This window comes from Haemorhous mexicanus, chromosome 3, assembly GCF_027477595.1.
Source record: "Haemorhous mexicanus isolate bHaeMex1 chromosome 3, bHaeMex1.pri, whole genome shotgun sequence".
NCBI classification, from domain to species: domain Eukaryota; kingdom Metazoa; phylum Chordata; class Aves; order Passeriformes; family Fringillidae; genus Haemorhous; species Haemorhous mexicanus.
The window spans coordinates 111,055,076-111,082,943 of NC_082343.1; the positions used below are offsets into that span (position 1 = coordinate 111,055,076).

The following is a 27,868-nucleotide window of genomic DNA, read 5'->3' on the forward strand; positions in this document are numbered from 1 at the left end:
GCCGGGCGCGGAGGGATCCGGTCGTGCCTCCGCCCCGTCTGTCTTTGGGGAACCAGATCAGGGCTGCCGCTACGTTGTCCCCACAGGTTTCTGTGCTCTGTCCCCACGGGTAGCCGGGCTCCTCTCCCCACGGGTGGCATCTCCTCATCCCGAGAGGCTGTGGGTGATGGGTGAGGGATTATTTTTTTAAGATCACGGAGGGGCGGTGCGACTGATGTGAGGCGCGACCAAGGCGCGCCGCGCCGCCATTTTCCCCTCAGCGAGGCGGGGCTGTGGGGGGCGGCTTTGGTTTCGACTGTAGCCTTGTGCCGCCGCGCCTGGGGGCTCATGGGGCTGTGTTCACCACCCCAGTGAGGGACCCCGGCACGGGGGTAGTAGGTGTGGATCCTTGCTGGCCGCCCCCTCTTCCCTAGGGCTTGCGGAACCCGCCTCAGGACCGGGCAGGGTGCGGGGCGAGCCGTGCCCGGAGGGTCTCAGCCCTTCCCTTCCGCCGGCCTTTATCTCATCGCTGCTCTGAAGTGCTGGGCCAGGCCAGGCCCCTCCGGGCATGCACGCGTTACGGGTTGGCTCAGCAGTCTCAGTGTGAAAGGTTCTGTTCGCTGAGCTGCCCTGCTCGCACTAGAGACTCATTCTCTCTCCGTTCTCTGCCCCTGCCCCTGAGGCAATGCGGGGGGGCCAGTAAAGGCAGCCGGCTGTGCTTGTGCAGGGTGGCGTCCGTGCAGTGACACGTGAGCCTACGTGGTTGGACGGGATTTTGAAAGGACTGAGGCATATGGGAGGGTGCTTGTATTTGAGACAGAGTGATTAAAATGTGTTTCCTCAAAGCTGCTGCAAAGCCTCGTGTTTGGGCACAGAGGGTGTGAATTTTAGCAGATGGGTGTTTGGGGAAGAACATTGTTTTACTGAGAGGAAAGAAGAGAAACCTGTCTTTAAAACTTACTGGTACAGAGCTGCACTGCTGACAGCACGGAAGGATGCATGTTTATCTAGCAAGGATTTTTAGGTTGTTCTCAGGTTTAATCATCACAGAATGATTTGGATTGGAAAGGACCTTAAAGATCATCTAGTTCAAACTCCCTGCCATGGGCAGGGACACCTTCCCCTAGACCAGGTTGCTCCAAGCCCCATCTGACCTGGCCTTGGATGCTTCCTGGGATCTGGCACAGTCAAACAAATGTCCTGATACAGGACAGCCAACCTGCTCATGGGATTTGACATCTGCAGACTGCAACTGCTAGATTGACTAAATGCTTGTTTTATCCACTCAGATTCTGGAAATCCTTTACTCTATTTCTGTCTAAGCCTGTGATTAAATCTGTAGTTTCAAGACCTGCAAAACAGCTGCTGTCTCATATCAGTGAGCCCTGCCTTTGCAGAGAGGAGGCTTGGCATCTCCCAGCAAGAGTCCAAAAAAGCAGAAAAAGAAAGGATTAAGATTCAGTAGAAGCTTGAATTATGAAGATTGCTGGTGGAGGGAAATCTGCAGCTAGAGTCTTTACCACTTGTGGGTTCCTGAAGGCAGATTGCTGCAGAGGCAGATTCTCTGTATTCGCTCTGTTTTATCTCCCCTGGGATCCCAATTCTCTGAGGAGGTCAAGCACCTCCTCTGCTTTGTGCTCAGTCTGTCTTTGTGAGGTGGACAAACTGCTTGGAGTTGGAGGAAATCTGTAAATGGTGGCATGACACAGGAGCCTGTGGCACCTGTGCTTGTAGGGAGGCTATATTGCTCATAGGAAAGTGTGTTGGGTTTTTCTGATGCCAAATCTATAGCACATCCATACCCAAATCTCTTCAGCCCTTGCTGTTTGCCTGTTAATTTTGTATCAGAAATTGGTTCTGAAATTGCTTTTCTTCAAGCTGGCACTGAGACTGATGTCATTAGGGTTTTGCCTTTTCTTTCTTTTATATGTTCTCTGTATTCTTCACACATATATTTGTAGCTCTATCACCTATTGTATTAGTAACTAGTTTTCCCAGTACTTTTCCATGGCCTTTCCCTAAGCAGAAAGAGAATCAAATTCCAGAGCTCCAAGCCCCGAGAGGTACAAGGCCCCTGTCCTATCTTGGTTCTTCCTGGGAAGCAAGGCTGAGAACAACTCTTTGGGATACATTCTCATGGACAAAGTACAGCTAGTGCTGAAGGGGGGCTCCAGAGAAGGGGCTTCACTTCGGGGGGAATTGCATCACCACTTGTCCTCCTAATTGGTGCTTTTTATCAATTATGCTAATGTCCTAAAACCTATAAAAATGTGCTCACCCTGGGAGGGGTTTGTGTGGACATCTTTCCATAACTGCCTCTGAAGGTCTTCAAATAAAGATCCCCTTTTATATTACCTCCTTACTAAAATTATCTCAAGATTCATTTCCAGGTTGGGAAAATGGCAAAAGGAGTAGGTGAATTCCTGAAGTCCCTTCCAACATATGCTCTCCTGTGATTTCTGACTCTTTCAGTCAGAAAAGACAGGAGAACATTGCTGTGAGGATGCAGAAATATCCCAGCAGATGTTTTTGTCAGTGTACAAGAGCAGGGAATATAAAATGAAACAAAGACAGATTACAGACTTTACCTTGAATTGATGGTAAGAAATTTGAATCTGCACTCCAGAGAGGTAAGCTGGGAGTCAGATATTGTCACTAAAGTGGTGGATTGGACAGAATAAACTTTCAAGTGTTGTCTTAGAAAAAAGATTCTATGAATATAAAAAAAAAAAGGTTCTATGAATACCCAAGAGTCTTTGTAGATTCTTATAACTAGATACTGCAAAAAATAATTGAATATCAGATTTATTTTTTTTTATTAACTGAGAGATCTGTCTGAAGACATGGGGTCAGTATCTCTGGAAAAGCAAGCTTTTATTTTGTTCCATTCTTTACCCAAGTAATGTTATGGATCCATTGTTTCCTGGAAGCAGTGTGTCTCCAGTGAATCTGAGATAAATAGGGGTTTAAATGGAGGTTCCTGTAAAGGGCAGTTTGTCTCTGTGGTTGCACTGTCTCTGTTATAAATCAATCCAGATATCCTGATGCACATACAGGAGAGAAGATGGAATTTTCTGACTGGAGCTGAGTTAGCACTTCAGCATAAGCTTCATCTGGTAGAACTAACTTTAAAAACCAATAAAGTGTAGCCATAGTGGGATGTAGCAGTTACTTGAAAGGAATTTTATCTGATTGAAAAAGGCATAAAGGAAAGAAGTAATGGTCTGGAAGTGAAATTTGATAACTCTGAAATGTTTCCAGAGCTGACAGGCATTTTCAAATAATTTGTCAATCACTGTTCTCTGAAACAAAATGTACTATCCGTGGTGTGTGGAGATGAGGACAGACAGTTCCACCAGAGGCAGTGTCTGATTGTAAACCTGATACTTCATCTCTGTGTTTTATTTACTGTGACAGGAAAATGCTGCAGGTATCAGCAGTTAGAAGTCCTTTAGAGAGCTATTTCACTGATCAGTAGGAATTGTAAGAAAATTTAGATTTTGCTGTTAATACAATATTTTTTATGGGTTTTGACAGTTTTATTGTTTTTCCCAGACTAATCCAGCCATGGGTAGTGTGAATTACTCAAAAAGTCCCTGGCTACAAAGATTTGCAAATGGGAAACCTGTGAGAAAACCCAAACAGCAAGAGCCTTGGAAGGTGAGTGACCCCAGCATTCCTTCAGCTGTAGGTTCTACTGTGAGCAACACAGAGAAGAGTATCTGTAACTGGGAGCCCAGGTGTGTCATTGGGTCCTGTGCTGGAACTGGCCACACAATCCCACTGAAATCCTAACAGCGTTTTCTGGTCTGGCTGTGCTTCCAGACTTCCATGCCTGGTATGTGCCTGAACTCATCTCTGAGCCCTGAGCAGGAGCTGTGTGCTTCAGTCCTCGACAGCACACTCAGGAATGGGTGTTGCAGTTGTGTTAATTCTTACCATTCCATCCTAGTTTTTGCCTTGGTTGTAGTACCTGGATGAGAACCTGATCTTTGTAAAGGAGGTTGTCCTTTTATGCAGAGCTTTTCCTGCATTTATCCAGAGGTTCTCCTCAGCACCAGCAGAGTGGCACAGCCAATAACTTTGATTGCAGCGGACATTTTGGGAAGGAAAGTATTGCCAAAGATTGGCTAACAGAAGGAAGGGCTTCTGTTGTGTGAAGATGTGAGTGGAGGAATTAAATAGAAATTATGAAGGGAAGAATGAAAGATTGTTATTTTCAAAGTTCAGTAAAATCTGAGTGTCGTGGTTTGAGAGGAAGTGAGTTTTTTGGGATGCTGTGGTCAAACCAATAGGTGCTCAGATTTGAATATTGGCACCTGGTATGGCCACTGAGGACATGGATATTCCTCTGAGAACACGGGGGGTTAAAAGCTGAGAACTCCTGGGGGAAGCTCTCTTTCTTGGGCTCCGTCTGTGAAGGAGAGATCAGACCTCCTCTGCCCAGCTCCGAGCTGGGCCGGGGAGGGGAGGCCACGAGGCCTGAGTTGACGTAGGCTGGGCCTGGGACAGAGAAGGGAGGTGAAGGCCCCTGCAAGATCGAAGGGTGGAGGAGCACTGAGAGGCTTTGGGCAGCCCCCCCAGGAGAGAGAGAGAGAGCTGGTGTCTGTGCCTGTGCCACCTTGAAATTTGATAGCACGGCCGGGAGTGAGGGGGAAGGGGGGGTGCTGTGAGGAGGTGCCAGGCTGCCTGTGGGAGTTCTGGACAGGCAGAGCCTGAGACTTTTAACCCTTTTCTTGGATGATGGAAGCCTTGCAAATGCTGATTCCTCCTGGAGTTGAATAAGAAGAGAGACAGAGATGAGATAAGAGAAAATGAGCTATGAGAGAAGCTGAAAAGAATCTTAGGTGGGAGGAGGTGATGGAGTGGCCTTTGGCTGGACTTTTCTTATATGGCCATGGACAGAACCATTTTTCCTGTGACACAGAGACTGCATTTAGGGGGGAGGCAATGGCTCGGAGCCAAGAGAGTGCAGTGATGTGATGTAAAAGAGTGTCGTGAACAGAGACGACGGGTGAGGAGGGTGGTGGTGGTGCCTTCCGTCTCCAGGGAAGAAGAAGAAGATGATCTCTGTTCTCGAGACCCCTCGGCCCCAGGGGGTGAAATCTGGGGGGGGGACAGGTGTCCCAAAAGTGAGAGACTGTGCTCTTTTTGGAACTGGGCAAAGCACCCTTTAAAAAGGAAAACCCTAGAAGCAGCTCTGGTCCATGCACAGTGGTGAGAGCACTGGGCATGGAATGAAGATGCCACGATGGCAAATGATCTCCGGGCAGGGCCATGTGTGACATAGAAACACAAGAGGTTTCAACTGTGTTTCCTGGGGAAGCCTATGGTATAAGAGGGACTCCTCTCTCCTTGATGAACTGAGAATTGATTATCTGAAGGGTGGTGATGGAATGAGAGTTGGTGATCTGAGGGGTGAATGTATTGGAAATTTGGGCGGGGGGAGGAGGAATGTTTTTGGAAGGTTTTCATCCTGAGTTCTGTGTGTTATCTTTTATAGTTGTAGGTTAATAAAGGTTTTTTTTCCCTTTTATTCCTAAGCTGGAGCCTGCTTTGCTCTATTTCTGATCACATTTCACAGCAGACACCAGGGAGGAGGCATTTTCCTGGGGGCACTGGGATTGCGCCAGGCTCAAACCATGACACTGAGAGATGTTTGTCATGGAGAAGGAGAGCAAAGAATTCTAAAATTAGCAACAGATTCAACGGGTTTTTTTGAGCTCTTGCATCCTTTTGAGGCAGTTTTATTATATTACTTGCAGTTTGGTGTGTGGAAAAGTTTCCCTGAAACAAGCCTGAAACAAGCTTGTGACTAGTTAGAATCACAGACTCATGGAAGAGCCCAGGCTGGAAGGGACCTTGGAAGACCGTCTGGCCCAGCCTTTCATGAAAAGAGACACCAGATGAGGGTATCCAGCTCCCTGTGCAATTGCACCTTGAAAACCTTCAGTGATGGGGACTCCACCACATCCCTGGGGAAGTTGTTGAGTGAATGATTGATCTCACTGTAAAAACCTTATCTCTTACATCGAGACGAAAGCTCTGCCAATGCACCTTGTACCTCTCATCTCTTGTATTCTTGCGGTGGCTTCTGGTGAAGTGAGAGCCTCTATCCTCTTTGTAGCTGCCCTTTAGGTAGTACTGTGATGAGGCTGCCCCTGGGCCTGCCCTTTTCCAGGGAGAAGGGACTTCATTCCTTCAGTGAAAGGACACCCAACTCCTTCACATGTGTCTCATCCTGAAGGAAAGCTCTTCTGATCACCAGTGATGGTTCTTAGCTGGAGTGATGGCCATGTCTTTGTGCAGCTGTTATGGTGCTGACTTTAGAAAGGATCTGTGACTAGGTGAAGTAAATTCATCAGGCATAATACAAGATACCAGTTGTTTCAAATAGTAGTATGTAAGGGTCCTGAAACATGCCAGAAATTTAGATTTCCTCTTTCTGATTTGTTTTTGGTGGAATTTTTAATACTTCTTGTCTCTTCCTTGCTTACTCTGATGTGTGACGTCCTTCTCATCTTAGTGTAATAAACCTTTAGGAGTGTGGAGCTGGTCAGCAGGGCCAAGGCAGACATGACTGAAAACTACACCATCAATTGGAATTAAAAATCAATATTAAGCACAGGGAGTAGCAGGCTAATATTCCATTCTATGCATAAAATGCATTCTATCCCCAAATGATAGATTTGGTCTGCATTGCCTGAACTCCTTGTCTGGAGTGCAGGAGTCTGAAGAGCCACATGTTTGGCACAGGTGAGAAACAGCGGCAAGGAGGAGGTGGTGTTTGGTCATGGTGAGGAGCAGCCAAGGAGGTCTAAGCATGTACATTCCAGTTCTCTTTCCAGCTCTTCCAGTGCTCTTCTGTTGCTACTTAACCCAACCGTTCAGAGCAAATCTTGCAAGGATTTGCCAGCTGGGTTGTGGTATAATGTGCCTTTATTCATGACACTGGTAATTATTTTGAATATTTTGATTCAAAAGTAAATCTAACTCCTGCTCTAAGTCCTGTTTTCATCTCATGTGGGCTTTTTTCATGTTTTCTTAGGCAGCACCTGATCAAAGCCGAGACATCATCGCTTCTGCTCAGTGCATCTTGGACAGAGAAAATTTTGTGAGGGTAAGTGTGCTCTTTTCTCATTTGCTGTGTGCTTTCCTGCATGTAAGTATTTTTAGTTCTTAAACAGTGATTCATGAGAAAATGTTAATTGCCTGTATTCTTAAAAAACTAATATAGAGTTTTGAGCTTCTGATCTTTTCAGTCCACTCTGGATAGGACTGAAGTAGTAACCCTGAATGTGAATCCCAGGTGACTTAAACTGCCTGTTTGCACTAATATTTGTTCTGTTGGTGTGGTAATTTGTGACAGTGGTGCTGTGAGCAAAGGGCAGGAGGGCTGCTCTGATCTGCTCCAGCAGATTGCCAGTCCTGCAGGGAATGTCCTTCTGCTGCCTGTTTTGCACAGTCTGGTGCTTGCAGCCCCCTGCTCTGCAGTGATTTCTGCTCAATGACCTGATGGGAAAAAGTGAGTCATTTTCTGCCAATTTTGCACCACATCTTCAAAAATTAAGTGTCTGAATGCCAGAGCTCTTGAAAGGGCAAGCTTGGAAATAAGTGGTGGGAAGTGGAGAGGGAGGAGCAGAAGGAAGGGCTGGAAAATAGATGACTTTGAGCAGTGAGCAGTCAGGTCAGCCAAGCTGCAGACTTTTACATGTGGAATCGTTACTGTCATTGACCAATAGTTTATATGGTTTTTATTTTCCATTTCTTACTTAAGGAGCTGGACGTACATTTGAAGCACAGGGATTTCCTAGAACTGAGAAAGACAGAGCTTCTGTACAAAAAATATCTTGAGAATGTTTCAGAGCCACTTATGCAGAAAATGAAGGACAAAATGAACAGCCAGTCAGAGAAAGAAGTGTGGAAAAGGAGACAAGAACAATTCTCTCAATATTTAAACTACTGTACAAAGAAGGTATCAATGAGAAATATATTTCTCTTATGGAGGGGGTTGTATACAGAGGGTTGTGGACAAGTTCAGGGGTTTAGCTGTTACTTCCTGCTTCTGAAGTAACCTCGAGTTCAGATATACCCCTTCTGTAACTTAATTTCCCAAGGACTTCTGTAATGGTGATGTTACAGCTGCCTGCATTCACCAGCAGCTATGAACAGCAGCATTGCTTGGTGCAGTGAACACTTGCTGGGGTCTGAATATGGTGAGACACCCTGCTGAGGTGTGCTTGCCTTTGTGGGCTGGACCATTTAGTAGGAAAACCTTGAGCTCTGTCTGCTCAAACCAAAGGCTGAGTGAGCAGGGTGTGGGCTGCACTCTCAAGTCTAAGGAGTTCAGCTACAGCAGTACTGCAGCTCTGTTGGCAGAGCATGAGTGAAATGATTTTGTGGCCTTGGATGCTACTGATCAAGCTTCAAAAAAGAAAAAATATGGGAACAGGGAGATACAAACAATTTTGTTAAGTCTGCATGCAGGTAATGGACCCAACTAATGGATTTTATAGTTCCGTGTGTTTCAGTGTTCACAAAAATAGCAAATTGCAGTCACTGTAGAAAATACTTGTTAGTTTTCTTCATTTTGCTCCTAATTTCACACCACTCTTGAATGTCAGATCCCACAAGTAAACTTTCTGCATCTCAGGAATGAAAAAAAAAAAAGAGAAAAATAAAAGCAGTTATGTAATCTGCCACAAAAATAATACTTTATGAGAACAGGCAGTTGTTGTCAGTGGAAAACACTGCACAGTGGAGTTGTGAGACTGTAAACAACCTAGTTATCCAGAAATGAAAATGCCATAGGAGCTGTGTTGTTTTAAAGAGACTAGAACTATCTTTTTCAAAGGCCTGATGTGACAGACCCATGCATTTAAACTGCATGAAATTACAAAGAACTGAACCAGTCCTACTGCTGGAGTCCTGGGATTTAGGCTATGTTGGGTGTACTGCACATATCTGGGTCTGCATCAGTCCATCTTGCAAGCTGCTGTGCCAGGTCAGGAATTTGATGGGTGCCCTCCAGAAGCAATGGCTGATGTACTGGGATGTGTGCTTCTGCCTGAAGGGGAGCAGCAGCATCAGTGATCAGCTTCTACCTTTTCTCCTTTCTCTGTGGTGTCAGGTCTGTCACCAGCATGTCTGAAAAAGCAGGCTTTTTGCATAAGTTTGCATTAACTGTGGCAGCATATGATAGATTTTGCAGAACTTGAGACACTTGTGTGGGTTAGTTAATGTGGTTAATTCTGGATGTGTTTTCCCTTCCCTCCCTTCTTTTTGCCCATTTTCTTTTGCTCTCTTCCCTGTTATCAGCCTTCTCCTTCACTTGTGGCAGTGTTGTTGATGAGATGGAGCTGTGGCCTGGACCATGAGGTGTGGGTTCAGGTCTTTATTCCAATGTATAGATGGAAAAGCCAGTTCAGATGGACTGAACCCAGACATGGAACTCTGGTATCTTCCAGACCAGTGACCTGCCTAAGGTTGTTTCTAGTGAGGACTCACTCACTCTTGTTTTTCCTTTTAATATCTGTCCTGCTGACATCACAGAATATTTTGAGTTAGAAGGGACCCAGAAGGATCATCATGTCCAGCTCTTAAGTGAGTGGCCCATTCTGGGATCAAACCTATGACCTTGGTGTCATTAGCACCATGCTCTGAGAAACGGAGCCAATCTCAGGGCTTCCTTCTCTGGAAAAACATTTTCCAAAAAAATAAAAATTCCATTGTCTTGACTGTCCTAGTTAAGGTTAGCATTTTAGCCTGTCACTATTTCTGGATGCTTCGTGAAATAATTTGTTATGTATTTATGCCTGTGGTAAATTAAAATGGATGGAGGAATTTTCCTGTTACAGTTCAGTCACTTTCTTTCTGAGGTGCAGTGTATGAAAATTGGGAATTCTTTTTTCACAGAATTCAGATTTCAACCACCTCTGGTGCCGTGTTATGCTGTGCCTGGCTCTGTCCCACCCAGGCTGCCTTCTCTCACTGTTGTAACACCAATAGCTTCTGAGACCTGACCCAGTACCTGCTTCTCCCACAGGGCTATGTGTTTTTGGATGATTATGACCCATCAGAGTATGATCCATTCTTCCAGAAGACATGCACAGACTGCTGGAAGGTGGGAGCAGGTTTGGAGTCCCACTTTGATCAGCAGGAAGTTAACAGAGCATGTTACTGATGTGCTGCTCCAGGGGAGCATGTTCTAGTTTTACTAACTCACTCCTGCTGCATTTAAGCCCAAGAGTGTTTGAACATGGTTTTCACCAGGAACACAGATTGGATCTATACTAAGCCCAGTTTTTGAGGCACAGTAGCAATGGCAGGGGGAGGTTTGTTTTCCTCATTTCAAATCCATCATGGAAGCATGGGGCGATGTCCTGTCTAAGGAAGGTTGGAGAGTTCCCAGGCATGCTTAGTGTGTGCTGTGTAGAAGGAAATAATCTGACAGCTCTGCTGATCTTTACAGAAGCATGGCAACAGTCTTTTTCCTTCTCTTTAAAGGATGGAATTCATCAACCAGCACAATGACGTCACCTGTGCTCCAGCTGACCACAGCAGCAAGCACAGCCATCAAAGGTACCCTCTACAGGTTACAGGCATGCACTGCCAAAGCAAGTGAGAACAGGCCAGGCAGGTCTGTGGGCAAACTGCAATAAACTTACTGTCTTAAACATGTAGTTCTGAAATGTTGTTACCCAGCAGCCAAAGAAATGTCTGAGATGCTCTGGCCTCTACTTGCCAGATCGAGTTTAATGCTCTATAAGCCAAAACCTGCTATTTTGGGAGGTTTAATTTGGGCTGAGCTCAGTAAAGACAGTGCTGGTGTTCTCTCCTGGAGACAGTGTCCAAGCAGTAAATCAAACTTGTAACATACATCGTAGGTGTTTTGAGAAGGCTGGAAATAAGTAGGGGAGAGGAGATGGGAAGTGGTGTCCAAAACATCTGGTGCTTTCTGCAGAGCTGGTGCTGAGCAGCAGCTGCTGCCAGTGCCCTCAAACCTGACCCTCTCCTGTGCCAGTGCAGTCCCATCTCCCTGCTGCTGTGGCTGACCAGTAGCTCTGGGCTCAGAGCCTAGAAACAGAATTTTCTCTGTCCTCCAAACTCCTGTTGTACAGACACAATCTCTCAAGAGTTGCCAAGGTTGAGTTTTATTTAGGATTAGAAATACTGAACCACAGAAAACTGTTAAATGTAACAGAGGTTGACTCAGTAATAGGAGGGTGCACAGATGGTGACTGGGAGGGAAACTGCCAGACTTCAGGAGGAATTTCTGCACCCATGGGAAACAAGGGCACAGGCTACTCAGAACTGCATGCTGTGCTTCTGCAACAAAGCAGTTTAAAGGAGGAAATAGAATGGTTACAATGTAACAAATATTTATAAACAAACTTTCTTTTTTTTTAAACCATCCCTGATTTGGTGCCAAGAAAAAGTTTTTCTTTCATTTCAGCCAGTTCATTTTACAGTTTATATTGGGATCACAGCTCCCCAGAACAAACCTTTTAAACTTGTGATAAACTTTCCTTGAACAAATCCTATAAGTTTTTCTCATTATTTCACATTCCCCTGTACAATAAAATATACTTTTTTAAAATCACTATGCATCAATAAACATCTGTAGACAAATTAATAAACTTATATTTTACTCTCTATATACATGTTGGCAATGTCAAAGCTTCAAGATTCACATGGAGGTCTGCAAGACCAAGGAAATGTACACAAATAACTTATACTTAGGAAAAACCCCAAAGAGCTGAAGAGTATTTTGCCACATTGTTGTGGGTCACAGTATTTAAAATACTTTTTTCTAGTTATTCTTCACAACCACATTGTCTCAGCAGAGAACGATAAAATCAAACTGAAGCAGAAAGAAAAATCAAGTAGCAGTTACTGATTCCAGTGCAGAACTAAAGTCAAGTAAAGAACTATGCTCAATTCTTAAAAGAATATACAATATATTGGAGACTTCTCCAGTGCTAAGGCTTCTTCAGCATTTAACCGTTAAAACGATCATCCTGAGATGGGAAAATTCCAGTGGATATCACTTTTAAGATTTCAAATGGAATGATTCTAGTGCTGAGCTTAAACCATTCCTCAGTCTGTATGTCAGACTCAGTGGTAAAATATACATACAGCTTGGTGCCACATTTCTACATAATACTTTTTATGGCCCTGAAAATGGAAACATTGGCATCCAAACCCAAGATATTCCAAAATAATAAAAAGGCACTGAGCTATAGTACTGTATTTACAGTAACATTTGTGTTTGCATAGATCAACAACAACTGGGAACACTGCAAGGAACTAAGCACAACCAGAAACTAAGAGGAAATACAGAAGCAGCAGGAATTCTTGCTTAATCACCAGCATGGGACAAGGAATCTTTTACCAAAAGATGTTCAGGCTGTTGGCTTCAGTTGTCCTTCATAAATTAAAAAGAAAGCGTTCTTAGAGGAGTGTTTTCTGATCAAAGAGCTGCAGGTCAAAGCGCACCCACACTTCTCCTGTTGGAACTTCATGCAGCAGTAAGTGTTTAGTTGTGGGGCCTTTGCTCTCTTGTTCTGTTCTGATTTTTGCTACTGGGACTTCAGTGCGACCCAAAAAATCTGTTGGGCAAATGAATTAGAAATTTCATTAGGCAAAGATATTGACCATAGAAAATCTGAGTGAGGCAGGTTAATGCAATGCTGTGGGGTATGTGCTCAGTTCCAGAGCACTGCTCCCAGGCTTCCAGTTGGATTGGCCGCCAGCCCTGTGTAAACCAGCCAGCAGTGACAAAAAGGGGTCTTTTTAGAAGATGTCACGGTTTGAGCTAAGGGCTTTAAAAATACTCTTAGAAAATACCCTTTCAGAAGTACAATTTCAAGTGTTCTTCAGTTTCAGAGCTGGCTGGTCAGAGTTAGGTGATGGAACTTGTTTACAAATCAGCTGAGGTGCTCAAAGACAGTAAAAAAATCAACTATTTTGGCTCAGCCAACTTTTAATTATGCCTATATAGCATACTTTTTACTAGAATGATCTTCAACAATTACCTCTACTAGTAGGTTTACAGTCCTGTTCAGAAATCATAAACTTTCTGTGTGACTATTTCTTACATGACATCTTTGTGTGTGTGTGCGTTAAAAGGTTCACCATGGACTGAAAAACAAGACTCAGCTGTCCAGCCAAACTCACATTAACTCACAGGAGAAAAGACTGAGCTATGGTTACACACAAGGCATCTCAGGTCAAGGCAGTTCCCTGCAAATTTGCAATAACTGACTGTGTGTCAGAGCCCTGAAAAAGCACTTAACCTTTCAGAGAATATGAGAAGCAACTGACTGCCAAAAACGTGCTCAGTTTCCAAGCAACAAGAAAGCTGATCAAGCTGTTGCTGTGAAAATATAACCCAGGACCTTATTTTTGAGCACTTATTGTGAGTAGAATTTCTGCTTTCAACTTATCTGTCTCCTCAGTCTGACCAGAAAATAATTCTGTGTCTGATACAGAAGCCAGACTGGGATCAGGTCTGACTGCCTGGAGTTACTGGCTCTGGAAGGCTGTTGAACCTCCTGAGTACTGAGGCATTGTTTTTACCCAACACTTCTCAGGCAGCAGTCAGACCTACAGGCCTAAATACTCACACTTACCATCAGGTGAGAACTGATCCCGGTCAAACATGGTGATACACAGGACATCCTGATACAGATCCTTGATGAAGAACTGGCAGTTGAAGTTCCACTTGGGGTTTAGGGTGTCCTGCAGGGTCCTGGTAGTGTAGCTCTGTGAGCCCATGCTGATCTCACAGTACGGGTTGCTCTTCCCTAAACACAGAACATGGAGTGAAACCCCTCTGCAGTGCAGAACCTCCCCCTCCATCTGCAGCCTGCCTGGACACACATCAATGCTGCTGCCAGATGATGTGGATCAGGCAATCCTATGTCCCAGAGCAGCAGAGAGCTGGTTCTTCACTCTGTCCTCTGAAACTGAAGAATGACTATTTCATATAGAAACTGTAGGCAAACCACAGGGATTCCCAAATGACCAACTCCTCTCTCTCAGCAAGCCTTTCCAAATGTTACAGGAATAAAAGTGCTCTGAGACTGTTTCCCTCACTTACCATTGGGCTTACAGGCCTTTAGTTCTGTTGCTTCAATCACTTGCACCATCAAGCGTCCTATTCCTGAGGTTTTCTGTGAACGAGCTGGGAACAAAGAGGTCAGAAATAAACAGATTGGTTGGAACTGTAAGAACTGGCAATAGATCTGAAGGAGACATTGGCATCCTCCAGGAAATGGCCTGCCCCTGTATCCAGGTGGATAGAGGGAAATGCAGAACTCTGTGGGTACCTTGATAAGCCTTTTCACGTTTCCTCTTCTCCGTTTCAATGTATTGCTCTGATGCTGCTTTGATTTTCTGGACCCAGGCAGTCCTGCAGAGAGCAATCCCTACAGTCAGGGTCATCCCACAGGCAGCAAAATTTTCAGTGACTCTGCCCCACTCTCTTTCCCCATTCTCTCCTCCCTAAATTTTAGAGCCATCACAAATCAAGTCAGTTCATGGACTAAGGTGATGGAGTTTTTTGACTTAATCTTATGCCACATTCCAAATCAGCCTCAATAAATGGACATGGAGCTGTCTTTTATTAAAGACAGCTGGGTTACATTAAAGACTGCTCAGGACTAGGGAAGAGCCCTATGGGATGCTGGATTTTGGAGCCCTAAACTGTTCTTTGATACAACTGAAACATCAAGGAGCAGCAGATGTGGCTGGATGCCACTGCAAGAGCTGCTGCAGAAGCAGAACAAAATCAGAGAAAACTTCTCTTTCAGATAAGAGTCAAGTGAGTTTATTTCCTGAGCTCAGAGTCCCTGTGTCAGCTCACTGAAAACAGATCCTGCAGATCAATGAACAAGTTTAAGCTCAGATTTGCATTTTCACTACTCACCGCTCATTAATGTTGTCAGTTTTAAGTGTGTAAACTCTGTCAATGTGTGATATGTGAAAAACTGGCTCATCACTTGAAGGGTCTGTGGGCAGCTTCACAAGGACTTCATTAAGGAAAACCGGCTGAAAGAAAAGCAAATGTCACTGTGGCAGCATCACCCTGTGACAACAGGCAGAAACTCTATATGCATGTTTAAATACACTGTTTTACTGTAGGGAAAATGAAAGTCTTAGGACACAAGAAAAAATGAGATCACCATGTAAAGGATGCAAGAAAGAGCTGAGAGAAAAATTTCTCTGGCAATTCACTCCATTCTGCTTTCCTAGGCAAAGAACTTTGTGAAAGGGGAAGGAGTGTGCAAGCAGAGCTGCAGTGTGGAGCTTGGAAATCCAGGAATCTCTCATGTTTTCTGTGGGAAAGCAGTCCTGATAGTTAAGCTTATGTCTTCAGTTTCAGAATATTGAGAAGACACATTGTGTGGGCACAGAGACTAAAATTTTGCATCATCTACTGTTTTCTGAAGGACAGGAATTTTCTTGTGGATGCAGGAACCTGTGCAAACTGAAGTCAAGGCTCCTGCTTCTGAACATCCCACTCAGCTGTTCAGGCATGATGACACTTCTGCCCCTTCCCCCCAGAGTGGATGGAAGTGTTAGTTAAACCAAGATGCAGAAGTCTGTCCTTTTCCAAGTACTAAGCCAACATCAGTTGTGCAAGTTGTTTGCCAGAACGTGCACTTGTGACAGCAAAAGAGGCCACACAGCTAATCCCAGTGGGAGAGCAGCATTCCTCATCAGAAGCCAGGGCCCACTGTACCAACACTCGGAGCACCTTGACTCACTCACCATTTTGTACATTTTGAACTGGGAGTTGGATTTAGGGCTGAACAGTTTATCGGATCCAGAAGACACAAACTGTTTAACCATGTAGGTGAGCAGCAGGAAGTCATTGAAAAGGAATCCATACAGCTCCTTGCTGCTTTTGGCCTTGTACAGCTTCCCACTGTGCAGGAGCTTCCGTGGTCCCAAGCAGTTTGTGAGGGAGTTGAACACAGGTTGCTGGGAAGAGACAAAACCCATTAGCAGCAGCAAGTCTGTGCAGACATCAGCTCCTGCTCCTCTTCACTGTGGAGACTGACCAAGCTGCTGAAAATGCTCTTCTCTTTTCTTTAATGAATTCCATTCTAAATAAAGAGAAGGGAACTGTTCTGTGATCAGCCATGGCCACAGCACAACTCCCACCTCAGAGGAGATTTAAGCTTTACCAAAACCACACAAAGAGATGACCAGATGGAGGCATTTACTGCATGGCCCCTTCTGTGTTGTCCAGAAGCTGTGTTTAAGAGGCTGCACAGGCTGCAGTCAGGTCACTTCTTACAGGTGATTTGGTGATGGAACAGGACAGACCTTCTGGGTCTGTCAAGCCCTGGTTCCTTATGCAGTGGAGAACTGTCACACACACCTTAGTTTGAAGGCTGTCCTGAAGGCTGAGCCTGAACACCACATATCTTTGAGGATCTGGCACTGAGGGCTGCTGTTCCCTGCCTGCTTGAAGGAAAACCCTGGGAAACACACACTAAGTGAAATCCTCCATAGTAACACCTGACTTAGCCCAGTGGCAGCATGATCATGAGTTCAGAGAGAAGAGTTATTTCTGTCTGTTTAATGGTCTAAATGGCACCACGTTTAAGCTGATAAATTAATATTTCTCTGCCACTACAGCCATGCAAAAACAATGGTTCATCACGTTATGGCTGTGAGTAGAATTCAATAAAAGCTTCCCTGCCTCAGCAGTGGATCATATTCCAATAAGGGATATCAGCAAAGACTTCCATTCCCTCCCCAGCCTTGCTGAAAAGACCCTGAAAAGCCCCAGCCCTGCAGAGCATCAGTGCAGGTACCTCAGCAAGGCCTTCACACTGGACGTGGGCCTGGATCCATTCCAGCCTGTCCGAGTTCTCCTTCTCACGCACGCCCTCGTTCACCTGGGAGCACAGCTCCTCCGCACGCTCCAGGGCGAGCCGGAGGTTACTGTGATCCGGGTGGTTCTCTGCAGTGTTCTCTAGAATCTGGCGTGGATCAAAGAGGGGAGAAAGCAAGATTAAAACAGAGGTAAGCCTGTCAGAGAAATCCCCATAAAGGGACAAGCCTTTATCTTGGCTTTTGCTATGGAGATCAAACTCAAAGCGTTCACCTACAAAACCTCACTTGGGGTACTCACACTCTTTATGAGCAGGGGGTAGCGCGTTATCCTTTGCATGGGTTTCAGGAGGAAGCTGGAGAGGGGCATTCCTTTGCAGCGAGGGTCCAGGGCAAGTTTCTGTGGTACAACCCAGAGATTTAGCAGAGACATTGCATCAGTCATCAGAAAACAGTTGCATCACTGGCACTGAATACTGAAAATTCTCTGAGCAGATTCATTTTTCCAGGCATTCCAAGAGATATTAGATTTTTTCAGTAAGCAGACACTATTTGTATCTAGAACAAACAGGAAAGCTGGCAGTGTCATTGCTCCCAGATGTTTTGCCAGCATAAATCACAGGGTCATTGTTCATGCAGAATCCTTACATTCAAAACTGTACCAGCTTTTATTTTGACACCACGGGCTCCACTCAGGTTAAAAGAGAAAAAAGCAATGAAAGAAACAAATGCCCGATGTCAACTGTTCTGGCAATTTTCCTTTTATGGCCTAAGTAAATTAGCTAGAGAGAAAGACAGAGTTATAAATAAAGAGCATACACAGTGTTAGCCATGGTCACCATGTCAATACACCTTGGAAGCCTCTTAGCTATTTTTGCAGGATTTTACTCTTCTTATTTTGATGTGGTCGATGCTGGTTAGACAGGCTCCTGTCACTGAGGAAAGGAGAGGGCACAAAAGCCACTGAATCAGATACCTTTAAGTAGTCTTTGAAATCAGCATCTTCGTCAGTTTTCTGCTGCAGCAGGGCCGCTCCGTTGAGCTGGCAGCTGCAGAAGCGGATGTAGGCCTGCATGTGGGACAGCTCTGCTGCCAGGATGTCCCCGATCATCTGCACCGGCATCTTCTCGCCTCCCGTCTTCTTACGCACCCGCAAGGCTCTGCGGACAGGAAAGAGATCAACATCCAACTTTGCTGCCAAGTCACAACCTTACAGATCCACCTCTGCAAGGACACAAACCTGGCAGGTGAATTTCCTTACACAGCACAGGCACTTCCAGGAGGTGACAGGGTCCTGCTGAAACCCCAGGAAGTCATCCTGACACAACACCCTGAGCTGAACAATCTCCCTGATGGGGTCTGGGGGACTGGGACTCTCTGAGGTTTTTGGGACAATCAGCATCAATCTCTACATTCAGCCAGCATCCTATTCAGTGAATTACTAGCCACTGTATCTTTCTAAAGATTATTTTTAGAGAATAAAAGGTTGCTTTGCAGAAAACTGGGAAGAAAAGCTCCCTACTTTTGTGTAGAGCTTTTTTCTAAGATATTACAGCAAATGTACATCTGTTCTTGCTTTTGATTTCTCCCTCTCTCTTATTATAGCTCCTTTTGAAGCAGTCTGACTGCATTCAGCTGTTCTGAATGCAAGCATCCACAGGAAATAATCAGCAAGGACAGAATATTGACTGTAAACCCAGCAAACTTCCTGAGGAAAGAACGACAGAATAATGAAAAGGAAAATATAAGGCTGCAGGTAAGTACTCACTTCAGTAACTTTGTATTTGACATGATGAGTTCCTTCCAGTTAACAAAGATCAGCCCCATTTCTCCTTCTGTGAGACAGCCTGAATCAGCCATTGGTTTCTGGAAAACCTGCAGCCAAAAAATGAGCAATTCTTCAGAGAATAGAAACAGCTCAGCCTCTTGCATAGGCCAGCTGTGACTTTTTTTGAATGTTCAGTGTCTAATTTCTCAGCAGTTAACAGCAATTTCTTACTAGCACTTGTGACAGCTGTTTCCCCTGAGTGCGTGACCCCATTCTGACACTGGCACCAGCACTTGCAAAGTGAGGACAAGCTCTGGGACCTGCAGGCTGGCAGCTCAGCAGAAGAGCATTCCTGTAATTTCAGGGTCAGTCACTGCACAAATTACACTCAGGCACTGCTCCTCTCCCCTGACCCAGAGCACTCAGGGTCACCCTGTGTGCAGAACCACAGCTGCTCTCAGGGGCCCTTAACACCTCATCTCTGGGGAGCAGAGCACCCTTGTGACTCAACTATTTAATATCTGCCACACTTCACCACACCATTGTTCTGTACTGAGAGGTCAAGTTGGACTCCCAAGAGCACTTAATGCTGGCCTGTCCCTGTCCTGCTGAGGGAGGTGGTCTTGCTTCCAAAAATAAGACTGTGGATAAGGCACATGCAAAGCTTTTATGGTGTTCCACAGCTCTGTGCAGCTCTGCTCGACACCTGGCCCCAGCCCATCATCTTTCTACTGAGCCAGAACACCTAAGAACAGGATTTGGAAAACAGGAAGGTCTTTGTAAGCTGATGGGTTTCACAAAGTGGTGCCTTTGCCTGGTGAGCAAACACATATCATTCACTGGAAAGGGAGGTGTCCACACACCTTTCTTCCTCCATCATCTCACAATTCACAAGAATCCCTTTATAGTTATTACTCAGTATAGAGGTGCTCTTTTTCCAAATGCACTTTCACATCCAGGACATCTCACCTCTATGACGAGCTGCAGGTCGTCCATGTACCTTTCTTCAGTCTGAATGAGCTCGTGAATGTAGCCCTGCCTTTTCCTTTCCATGGGCTGCATGGTGTCAAGGCTCTGGAGATCAGCACACCCTGCAGGAAGTAAGTCAGGAGTTCAGATCCCACTCAAGGCATTAAATCTGATAAATTAACAAAATTGCACAGTATTCAGCAGTCTATAGCTCAGACTATACAGGCACTGGTAAACCCTCTCTGCAGCAGCAGCAAGTTTCAAAATCAAGTGATGTAGCAATCGACCCCCTCCCTTCTTTGTGTCACTTTTCACTCTATTGCCTTTTTATTTCTTTGAACACCCTTGTACTGTGATGCTGAATAAGAGTTCCTGACTTCTTGCCACTCCATTTGTCTCATGACTTTTCTCATCTCTTCTGTCACACTGATTTGAAACTGTGCTTTTCTCTTACCTTGAGCTATGTCTTTTTGGACTTTATGATCTTAAAGGTCTTTCCCAACCCTAATGATTCTATGATTCTAAGTTGTCTTTTGTGAGATGAAGTAATAGAAAATGTGGCTGCTCCTGACTTAGGACATTGGACTTTTAATCCCCATCCCATTGCTGGTCTCTGTCTTAGTTATTAACTGATGATACAAAGCACCACTACAAATTTGTAAAGCTGTAACACAACATTGTAGTTGTGTAACTGCACACCTTTTTTTTTTTTTTTTTCCAAAATGAGCTGGAACTATATTGAATTATTTTCATGCAGCAAGGATGAAGAATCAAAATCATGCACAGGAACACACTGACAGTCAATGTCACAAACCCCAAGTTTCGGTCAGAACATGCAAACCCTGCAGCTTCACACGACTCTATCTCTACTGGATGTTAGTAACAAGACAACAGTGTTCAAACTTTGAAACAAAACCAAACCAAAAACTGGTAAAACCAGAGAGGTGAATGTGTTTAGCTGGGTAAAGGAGAGCACAGAAAGTCAATCTGATCCCTCTGTCAGCCATCACAGCAGAATATTGCAAAGCAGCAGGGTGGGGGAAAAGGAAAAAGAAGGAACAATTACAGAGTGTTTGAGAACATCCATCTATCCCTGGGTGTGATGGCATCAGACTGCAGTACCAGGTGAACTCTGGGTTTGGCAGGACAGCAGAAAGGACATCACAGGGACTCACTTTGATCCAGCAGTTCTAGAGGAACAATACTTCATGAAGGTTCACAGGAGTTGTGAAAGGCACAATGACCTACAGCAGGAAGGGCTGTGTCTCCCTTGTCACCCTGACACTCCTGGCACACAAGGATGTGACTGTTCACTGCCAAGGTATAAATCTGCTCATGGGAAGGCGAGTTAGTAATCAACTTGAGGGAAAGAAACAAAGAAACACTAAACATTAGGCTGGACTTGATGTGACAGTGGCCTAATGGGAACCTCACAGGCTACTGAGGTTCCAGCTACACCAGCATCAAGGTGCTCTGAAAGAGCAACTGTCAGCACAAGAGAAACTCTTGATAAGTGAAATTTTAGGACACCATAATAGGGAAACCCTTTGAACAACACAAAGAAGTAAAACAGCAGCAAAGACAAGAGCTAGATTGAAAATCAGGACTTTTCAGTTTTGTTTTGCACCCTAAGGAGGATCACAGATCTTAAGCTTTCTGACAAGGTTTGAAAGAACACCACTTTTTAAGAAGAGATGAGGGATTGCAGCTCTTTTGATCACACAGAATACTCCTTCTGGCCTTAGTTATCCCCAAAGCTACAACCAGGCCAAAATTAGATGAGAAAAAGGAATGAAGTTACAGATAAAAGTGATTCCTGCAAATTTTTATTTATTCTTAGTCCATTGGGACAGTCTGTGGCCAATGTGCTACTTCTGGATTCTTGTGTCACTCTTCAGTCTGTACAGGACTGAGGTTAAACCCACCTGGTTACTATGACATGAAATTTCAGGACCATCCAAGGGCTTGCACAGTAACCAGACATTAACTGTCCAGATTTGGAAGTCTCAGCTTTGGCCAATGGCTCTCTTTCCTACTGCAAGGTGCACTCCTGTGACAGAAGCAGGGATGGACTGAATCCTGTTGGCTTGTCCCAGCTGCTGGAACAACCCACATGCTGGGATTTGGGTCTGTTTCATGCTGACCACTGAAAGTTGGGGCCAAGCCTGGGAGAGAAATGGGCCCTTTTTATGCTTTAAAATAGATTTGGTTTATAAATTTGTTATCAGATGCAAAAATTCAGATACATTAACTGGCTCCTGTGCTAACCTTGTGTTTGGACTGTCAGCTTCTGGGATGAATGCAACTTTATATTTAGAATTTAATATAATTTTATTTAAACACTAGTGTTTACTAGTGAAAACACTTCAAATTTTGATAGTTCTGATGATACTGGCATAAAAACACATTATGCAAGCCCCACATTTTATTTTAGGCAGTGAATTCAGGCACTCGAATCTGAAGGGAAAAACAAAAAATAAAAGGAGAATAAACCAGCCTAACAAGTGCATTTGCCAATGTTTTTCCTAAGTGGCCACAGCAACCCATGGGCTCACTGATGCTGAAAGGGTGGAGCTACATCTCTACCCCTTCTCCTCCCACACTGCTGTTCCCTCCTTTCCTTGCATCAATTCTGGCACTTATCTGACTCCCTGTTTACATGCTGGCAGCAAACAAATCCCAAGGGGAGTAAAAGAAAGCAGTTTTCTGCTGGTTTAACAGCCAGGAATGTGCACAGAAGCAGTAAAACTGCCTTGTTTGGCAGCAGAAAGCTCTTGGCTTGGCTTCCCTCTGGTGAGGCTTCATCCCAAGCTCCCAAGGCAGCTCAGGAAGAGCAGTGGGATTTCCAGGAGTGTCTGCAGCAAGGAATTGCAGCTCCTCACCTGCTCTGCTGACCAAGAGAGATACCTGCTCCCTGGAGGGGAAGTCAGCCTGCCTCTCCCACCAAGAGCAGGCAGTGCCAGGCTTTCAGCCAGCCTGGGGCACAGCCTGCCCAGCTCCCTCTCCAGAACACTCACCAGAGCGAGCAGGGGGTGTCTGGAACCTTGAAAACTCAGGGCACAGCAACAGAGAGATGCCTACACTGACTGTGGTGCCCTCTGGGCTAAATCCTGCTCTCTGAGCTGAGGAAGCAGCTGCCAGGGTAAAACAACCTGGAGAGTTTATAAACAGGAAATCCCAGTCTCTGAAGTTGTGTTTAAAATTATACTTTCCAAATATACCTGAACAAGGAGCATTTTTTCCGACTAACATAACTACCCCTGCATGAAAAACTACTGAGTTTCACAGTGAAAAGATGCTCTCTTCTGCAGGAGATTCAAAGCCCTGAAAAACATGGGGGGCTGGGGGAGAAGACCTTTCCAATTACTGACTTTTTGGGTATGAGCCCACTCACAGGGGAGAGGGAACATTTTTGAAGAAAGGAAATCGTCCAGTGAAAGACAGATAAATAACATATGTCACTATTTTCCCAACAGACCTTCCCACTCAATGGACAGGGGAAAAAAAGCCAGTAAAAGTGACAGCTCTGAAAAGACATCTCCACCCTCCAAGAGGAGCTCAGGCACTCATCTGGAAGGATGTACTAACCAGAGGCACCAACTGCTTTGGGTGACCAATGGACTCTATTAAGGGATAGAGAAGAGGTTTGTTTTGATATTAGGAAAAATTTCTTCATGGAAGGGGTTATAAAGCTGCCCAGGGAAGTGGTGGAGCCATCATCTCTGGAAGTATTACAAAACATATTGATATGGCACTTTAGGATGTGGTTTATTGGTGCTGTGTTAATGACTGGATTTGATGATTTTAAAGGTCTTTTCCAACCTTTATGATTCTATATAAACTGCTTTTTTAAAGGAAATACCTTGGTTTGTTTAGGATTGGATTTTTTTTTGGAAGGGGTTGTTTATTTGTTTTGATTGATTGACTCTGAAGCCAGCTGACATGGCTGGGAAAAACAGGTAAAGGTTGGGAGTCTTTCTCCTGCCTCCATTTTCCCAGCCTGCCATAAAAGACCAAGAGTCCCCTTAAGGACCATGGTGCATTAGCACAGTCCCCTCAGTACAGCCAGAGGGCAGCTGATGGCATCAGGGGACACCAGCACAGCCACACACAAGGCCAACACACTCCTGTCACTCCTGGAGCCACCAGCAGCCTCTGAAACCAATGAAAGGAATGAAGACAAGAAATCTGCTACTGTGGAAAAGGCAGTTTCCATCAGGCCCTGGGAGAGATAATAAAAACTTTTAGCCAATCTCCCCTAATCAGTAAACACAGGATACTGTGCTACAACAGAGGAAATGTATGAATCAATTTTCAAGAGGTTAAAAGCAAAATCAAGTCACTCCATCACAGTTGACACAATGCTCATTCCAAGCTATTCAGCTGGGAAAAAAATCCTCCCCAGATGGACAAAAAACCACAACAGACAAGCTAGATCCTTTTATGTGTCCCTTTAATAAAATACATTTGCATAGTTATCTTACAACTTTGTTCAAATCCGAAGGTGAACAATTGCCTCATGCTAAGCACAGCCTGCATTTGCATGTCTCAACAACCATCCCACACGTGACACTCAAGCTTGGGAAGGACAAGGAGGGGCTTTAAGGCAGCACACACCAGAACACAGCAGTTTTATGGGTTCATTACACTGAAGTAGCACAATCCTGCAGCAGCTCCTGCTGCAGGCCAAGGAGTGTTGGCATTCCTACCAGCAGACTTATTTACAGGTGTTCCAACCCTGCCCAGGAGAATCACACAGGGATACAATCTGACAAAGCTCTGAGATGGCAGAAATGTTCAGTGACCAGAGGGAGAAGTTTCAGTTATTAGTGTGCAACTCTCTGATGGAGCTTTGTGCCTTCTGCTCCTGACTGCACCATCAACCACGTGGAGACAGAGCTTTGGGTGCTCCCAGCCCTCACCACCACGGGCTCCTCACACACCCAGCCCTGCCTCTGGTCCCAGTGGTGGCCCAGGGCCTTCCCTGCATGGATCCAGCTCTGGATCAGGAACTAAGCTTGTGTCAAACCAGGCTTCTGTAGTTTGTTAGTCCATTATGCAAACCAGACAGTTACAGAAATAGCATTTTGGTACCCGTTCTTGTGCATTTACAGCACTGTTTGGTTCTCACCCCCTGTGACACCAGGGCCCCTATTCTCTGCTGGCCCACAGGAAACAACATTTAGCAAGTACCACACTGCAGGCAACAGCAAACAGCATATTTTACTTTCCATGTTGGCTTCAGTTTTACTTTTTAACCTTGTGTTAAAAAGCAACATTTAGACTCTCAGCTCTTGCCTGGGAACCATGAGTTCAACAAAGGACTCAGTTTTCCACCTTGCCCTTAGCTCCACAGCCAACCTCCTTTTTCACCCAGATAAGGGCGATTTTACTTGACTGGCTGGGATGGCCAGCCTAACTCAACTCTATGGTTTTTTTATCAACAAAGGGGTGGATTGCACTCAACCAGAGAAAAAGTAGCATTTTTAAATGTAAAGTCTGATTTAAATGCAACTTCCAATAGCCACACTGCTTCATTGATACAGAATATTATTTTTAAAGAATCCTGCTGTAAATACATCCTTGGCATAGTCTTTCCTTTGGATGATCTGATGTGTGTATCCAGCTCTTTCTGCACCACTGTGCAGGACAGCAGAGCTCTCAGGCAACTGTGCAGGAGCTGTGCTGGGCAGACTTCTGCAATACAGATGAATACTGAAGGCAGGGACTATGTCCCTCTCAATCAGCATTGTTAAGGTGTATTTTTATTATTATATTTATTATTACACTTAAAAGAATTTAGAGCATACTCAGGTAATACTGAAACATGAAAAGATAGCTGTGAAAGCACAATTGCTTCACTTCAATACTTTTCAGTTCAGACTTCGAGGCAGAGGTTTCCATAATTATCAGTGCTCACACCTACACAACAACACAGGGCCACCTGTGTGAAACTTTGCCAAAAGTACTGTAATCTTCAACTGTATCAGTTTAAAAAAAAAAATTAAGAATTAGTGGAATGCCACTTTAGGAGATTTCCAAAACAAATACCTTGTGAGGATGGGAAGTTGTTTTTAATATTTCAAAGACAATTAGCAGTAATCTGGTATACAAGGAAAACTGACTGAACATTGATTGTCAGTGTGGCTTAATTCGCACAGATGAACAGTGACTTTTTGCCTTTTAGAAATTACATAATTTAGAAGATTACCTAAATCTTAGCCTACAGTACCTGACTGCTCAATGCTACTGGTGCAGCACAACACATTTCAGCCTGTATTAAATAGAATTTCCAAGAGAGAATTCAGAGAAGGCAATTCTAGGTGAGTAGTGTATTTTAGTAGAAACACTTAAAACATGGTCTCAAAAGGAAATCAAGTAATCTGAAATACTCAAAGGATCATCTAGCACATTATTTGCCTACAACAACATGATTTCATTCTGTAACAAAATACTGGTTCAGACAAAATACATCCAGAATAAAAACCCATTTGTAGTTTTCTGTAGGCACATGGAATAGACTGTATTGCACAGAAGATACATCTCTGAACTAAAGGGCACATATACATTAGTTGATCAAGGATTTAAATACATAACATTGGATTTTGGAGAAAGGCTTTTAAATCTCTGCAACTGGATTAACCTTTTCCTGATAGTACCTTCACAACATTCATCTATATATATATATATGTCTATATAGTAAACAAACAGCTTGTTTTGTAAACATTTCTGATTGCATAAGTGACCTTTGCTGTTTCATAACCAAGTTCAGGAAACCAACTAAATTAAATACTGTATCTAGAGATCTCTCTTGTTGTTACAAGAGCAGAGAACTATTTAATGAGAGAAGTAGTCTAGAATCAAATTAATCCTTTTATTTAAAGGGGAAATCAAGGTTACAAGTTCCTCCTTCCCTCCAAACATTATAGTAAGCCAAGGGCAGCTCATACTGCACTGCATTTCCACCAGGCCAGGACTGTGGGCTGAGGAGCACAGTTCCATCCTAAATCTAAATGCAAATGCTCTGCCCTCACTCCAGGTTCTCTTAGTGTCTCTCTCCTGGCAACACCTCTTCAGTGAGGTAATCTCTGCATTAGGCTGCTGCTCTGTTTGCCAGGAGGAAGAGCAGCAGCTTTCAGACAGTACTTTAAACATCATTGCAGACCACAGCCAGAGACAAACAATTCAGTACCATGAACTATTTAATGAAAAGAAGGGGCAGGGGAAGGGCCTGGTCACACAGGGGCTGTGCAAGTACTTACTGCAGCAACTAAGCACATTTGCCAAAACTGAAAGCAAATATGAATGATCAGGATTTAGAGGAAGGAGGCTGTTAAGGGATAAAATGGGTTGAGCCAAAACAACCTGAATTCCTGCCGTAGTACTACTGTGAAGGAAGAAAAACCATTAAAATATCCTCCACTCTACACCTAATAGTTCTTTTCCCTGTTAAAAAGGGTGTGAAAAGGCTGGATGGAGTGCACCAGACCTAACCCTTAGATCCTGTAGCATGATTGTAATCACAGTGACTATCAGCAGCAGACAGGTAGGGTTTGTATCTGGATGAGCCGTTGAAGGCCCCCAATTTTAAAAGCTCAGTATATAAGAGATTAAATCAAGTCCATTAGAACAATAATCAATGAACATTTTAATTCTGCAAAATATGTACATAACAACATTAAAAGAACACAAGTGCCCATTCCAAACAGCTCAGATAAACTGTGCAAATAGTGGGTCTTTGTGTGTCTGCAATCCCACCATGCAAACAATACTTGATATGCATGCTAATGACTATGATTATCAATCCCAAAGGAAATACTAAAGGAAACAAGAATGAACAGCAGTGAAAGCCACACAAAGACCCACTATCCTTTCTGCTTTTACAAATCCACTGAAACTGCAGATTAGAAGAAAACCCACGAAAACCTAATTTCTTGGTTGGATCTAACGTTCAAACGAAGCAAAAGGATTGTGTCAGACACGTGAGCAGGGCTGGCCACCCTGCCTCCACGCTAGTCAAACTTGGATAGTGGGTCTCTGAGGTGCTTTCACACTGGAAGACAACATTGGGTCCTAAAAAAAAAAACAAACAAAAAAAAAAGAAGGATAAAATGAACATAAATTTGAAGAGTGAAACATACGAATTCGACGGACAAAGACAGAACAACACCAAAAAGGTCAGAAAGGAATGATGAACATTCAACTTTCTGAAAACAGACATCACAAGCTTCCACCCTTGCAGCTTCATATTTATAAACACACAAATTTAAGTACTTCTGACCAGCCATGGCTGACTCTGCA

At 44.2% G+C, this 27,868-nt stretch overlaps 2 protein-coding genes across 9 annotated transcripts in view; one reads left to right on the forward strand and one right to left on the reverse strand.

Annotated features, from left to right (window-relative positions):
- On the forward strand, positions 1-27,371 carry FAM228B (family with sequence similarity 228 member B). Of its 3 annotated transcripts, XM_059842989.1 has the most exons (8): positions 1-170; positions 3,535-3,639; positions 7,028-7,099; positions 7,757-7,954; positions 10,025-10,112; positions 10,486-10,560; positions 18,436-18,586; positions 23,044-27,371. In XM_059842989.1, exons 2-7 carry the CDS (start codon positions 3,547-3,549, stop codon positions 18,453-18,455), a joined length of 546 nt encoding a protein of 181 aa, XP_059698972.1. In that variant the 5' UTR covers positions 1-170; positions 3,535-3,546; the 3' UTR covers positions 18,456-18,586; positions 23,044-27,371. The 3 variants fall into 3 exon arrangements, with proteins under 3 accessions (XP_059698972.1, XP_059698971.1, XP_059698973.1); XM_059842988.1 differs by lacking the exons at positions 18,436-18,586; positions 23,044-27,371 and having other exon boundaries at positions 10,486-11,636; XM_059842990.1 differs by lacking the exons at positions 18,436-18,586; positions 23,044-27,371 and having other exon boundaries at positions 3-170; positions 10,025-10,102; positions 10,486-10,655.
- Positions 11,117-27,868, reverse strand: part of ITSN2 (intersectin 2) — an 80,440-nt gene continuing 63,688 nt past the window's right edge. For 5 of the 6 annotated variants that reach the window (XM_059842981.1, XM_059842982.1, XM_059842983.1 and 2 more), the window contains 11 exons: positions 19,568-19,689; positions 18,599-18,705; positions 17,807-17,990; positions 17,132-17,230; positions 16,812-16,979; positions 15,757-15,969; positions 14,912-15,033; positions 14,313-14,395; positions 14,084-14,167; positions 13,614-13,787; positions 11,117-12,590 (listed from right to left, as the gene is read on the reverse strand). In XM_059842981.1, coding sequence (XP_059698964.1) covers positions 12,433-12,590; positions 13,614-13,787; positions 14,084-14,167; positions 14,313-14,395; positions 14,912-15,033; positions 15,757-15,969; positions 16,812-16,979; positions 17,132-17,230; positions 17,807-17,990; positions 18,599-18,705; positions 19,568-19,689 — 1,514 coding nt within the window. In that variant the 3' untranslated portion in view covers positions 11,117-12,432. Of the gene's footprint in view, positions 12,591-13,613; positions 13,788-14,083; positions 14,168-14,312; positions 14,396-14,911; positions 15,034-15,756; positions 15,970-16,811; positions 16,980-17,131; positions 17,231-17,806; positions 17,991-18,598; positions 18,706-19,567; positions 19,690-27,191; positions 27,641-27,868 lie in introns of those variants that run through there. The other variant, XM_059842987.1, reaches the window with a different exon arrangement.

Bases quoted from the DNA above. Each gene is read 5' to 3' on its own strand.
- FAM228B (XM_059842988.1), top strand. From the start codon at position 3,547: ATGGGTAGTGTGAATTACTCAAAAAGTCCCTGGCTACAAAGATTTGCA. The intron at 3,640-7,027 runs GTGAGTGACCCC...ATGTTTTCTTAG, and splicing joins AACAGCAAGAGCCTTGGAAG to GCAGCACCTGATCAAAGCCG. The intron at 10,113-10,485 runs GTTTGGAGTCCC...TTCTCTTTAAAG, and splicing joins CTGCTGGAAGGTGGGAGCAG to GATGGAATTCATCAACCAGC.